Source organism: Myotis brandtii, unplaced genomic scaffold, assembly GCF_000412655.1.
Source record: "Myotis brandtii unplaced genomic scaffold, ASM41265v1 scaffold1026, whole genome shotgun sequence".
Classification (NCBI taxonomy): domain Eukaryota; kingdom Metazoa; phylum Chordata; class Mammalia; order Chiroptera; family Vespertilionidae; genus Myotis; species Myotis brandtii.
In genome coordinates, this window is record NW_005353435.1 from 827,043 (window position 1) to 827,582 (window position 540).

A 540-nucleotide genomic window follows, 5' to 3' on the forward strand; every position below is an offset into this window, starting at 1 on the left:
GGTTCCCCTGCCGCGCGCGCCTCTGCTCAGGGGTCATGTAGTCCCACTTGAACACCAGGTTCCAGTCGAAACCTGCCAAGCACAGACGGGGGACAGGGCGCTGACGAGAGCCGGCCGGTGGCTCCGGCCCCCGTCCCTCTCGGCTTAGAGACCTGGGACGCTCGGATCAGACTCACCGGAAACAGAACAACGCAAAACACACAGCAAAACACGCGCGGGGGCGGCGGAAGGAGAGAGGGGCTGGGGCGGAGAGGGGGGCCTCGTCCCCCAAAGCTTCCCCAGAGTGCAACCCATGGGCCAGGCGCTTCTAAAGCTAAAACGCCCAAGAATATACGAGAAGCGAGAAGGGGAATGTGGGGACCCCCGGCGTATCCAGGGGCTGGAAGGAGGCGAGAAAACAGGGGGGGCAGTCTGCCCGCTGCCTCCCACACGCCCCAGGGCAGGGCACAGGTGCCGGTTCCCGGGCCTGCAAGCGTCTCTCTTCAGTCTCTCTTTAAAGAAAACAATCGCTTACGGGTGGGAAGAGAGTAAGAGAAGAAT

At 62.8% G+C, this 540-nt stretch overlaps 1 protein-coding gene across 1 annotated transcript in view; it reads right to left on the reverse strand.

Moving 5' to 3' along the window:
• The window catches only part of GALNT2 (polypeptide N-acetylgalactosaminyltransferase 2), a 49,724-nt gene that overhangs the window by 11,790 nt on the left and 37,394 nt on the right, over nt 1-540 (reverse strand). The window contains exon 10 of the mRNA XM_014535979.1: nt 1-72. This exon is cut by the window's left edge and continues 3 nt beyond it. Coding sequence (XP_014391465.1) covers nt 1-72 — 72 coding nt within the window. The remainder of the gene's footprint in view (nt 73-540) is intronic.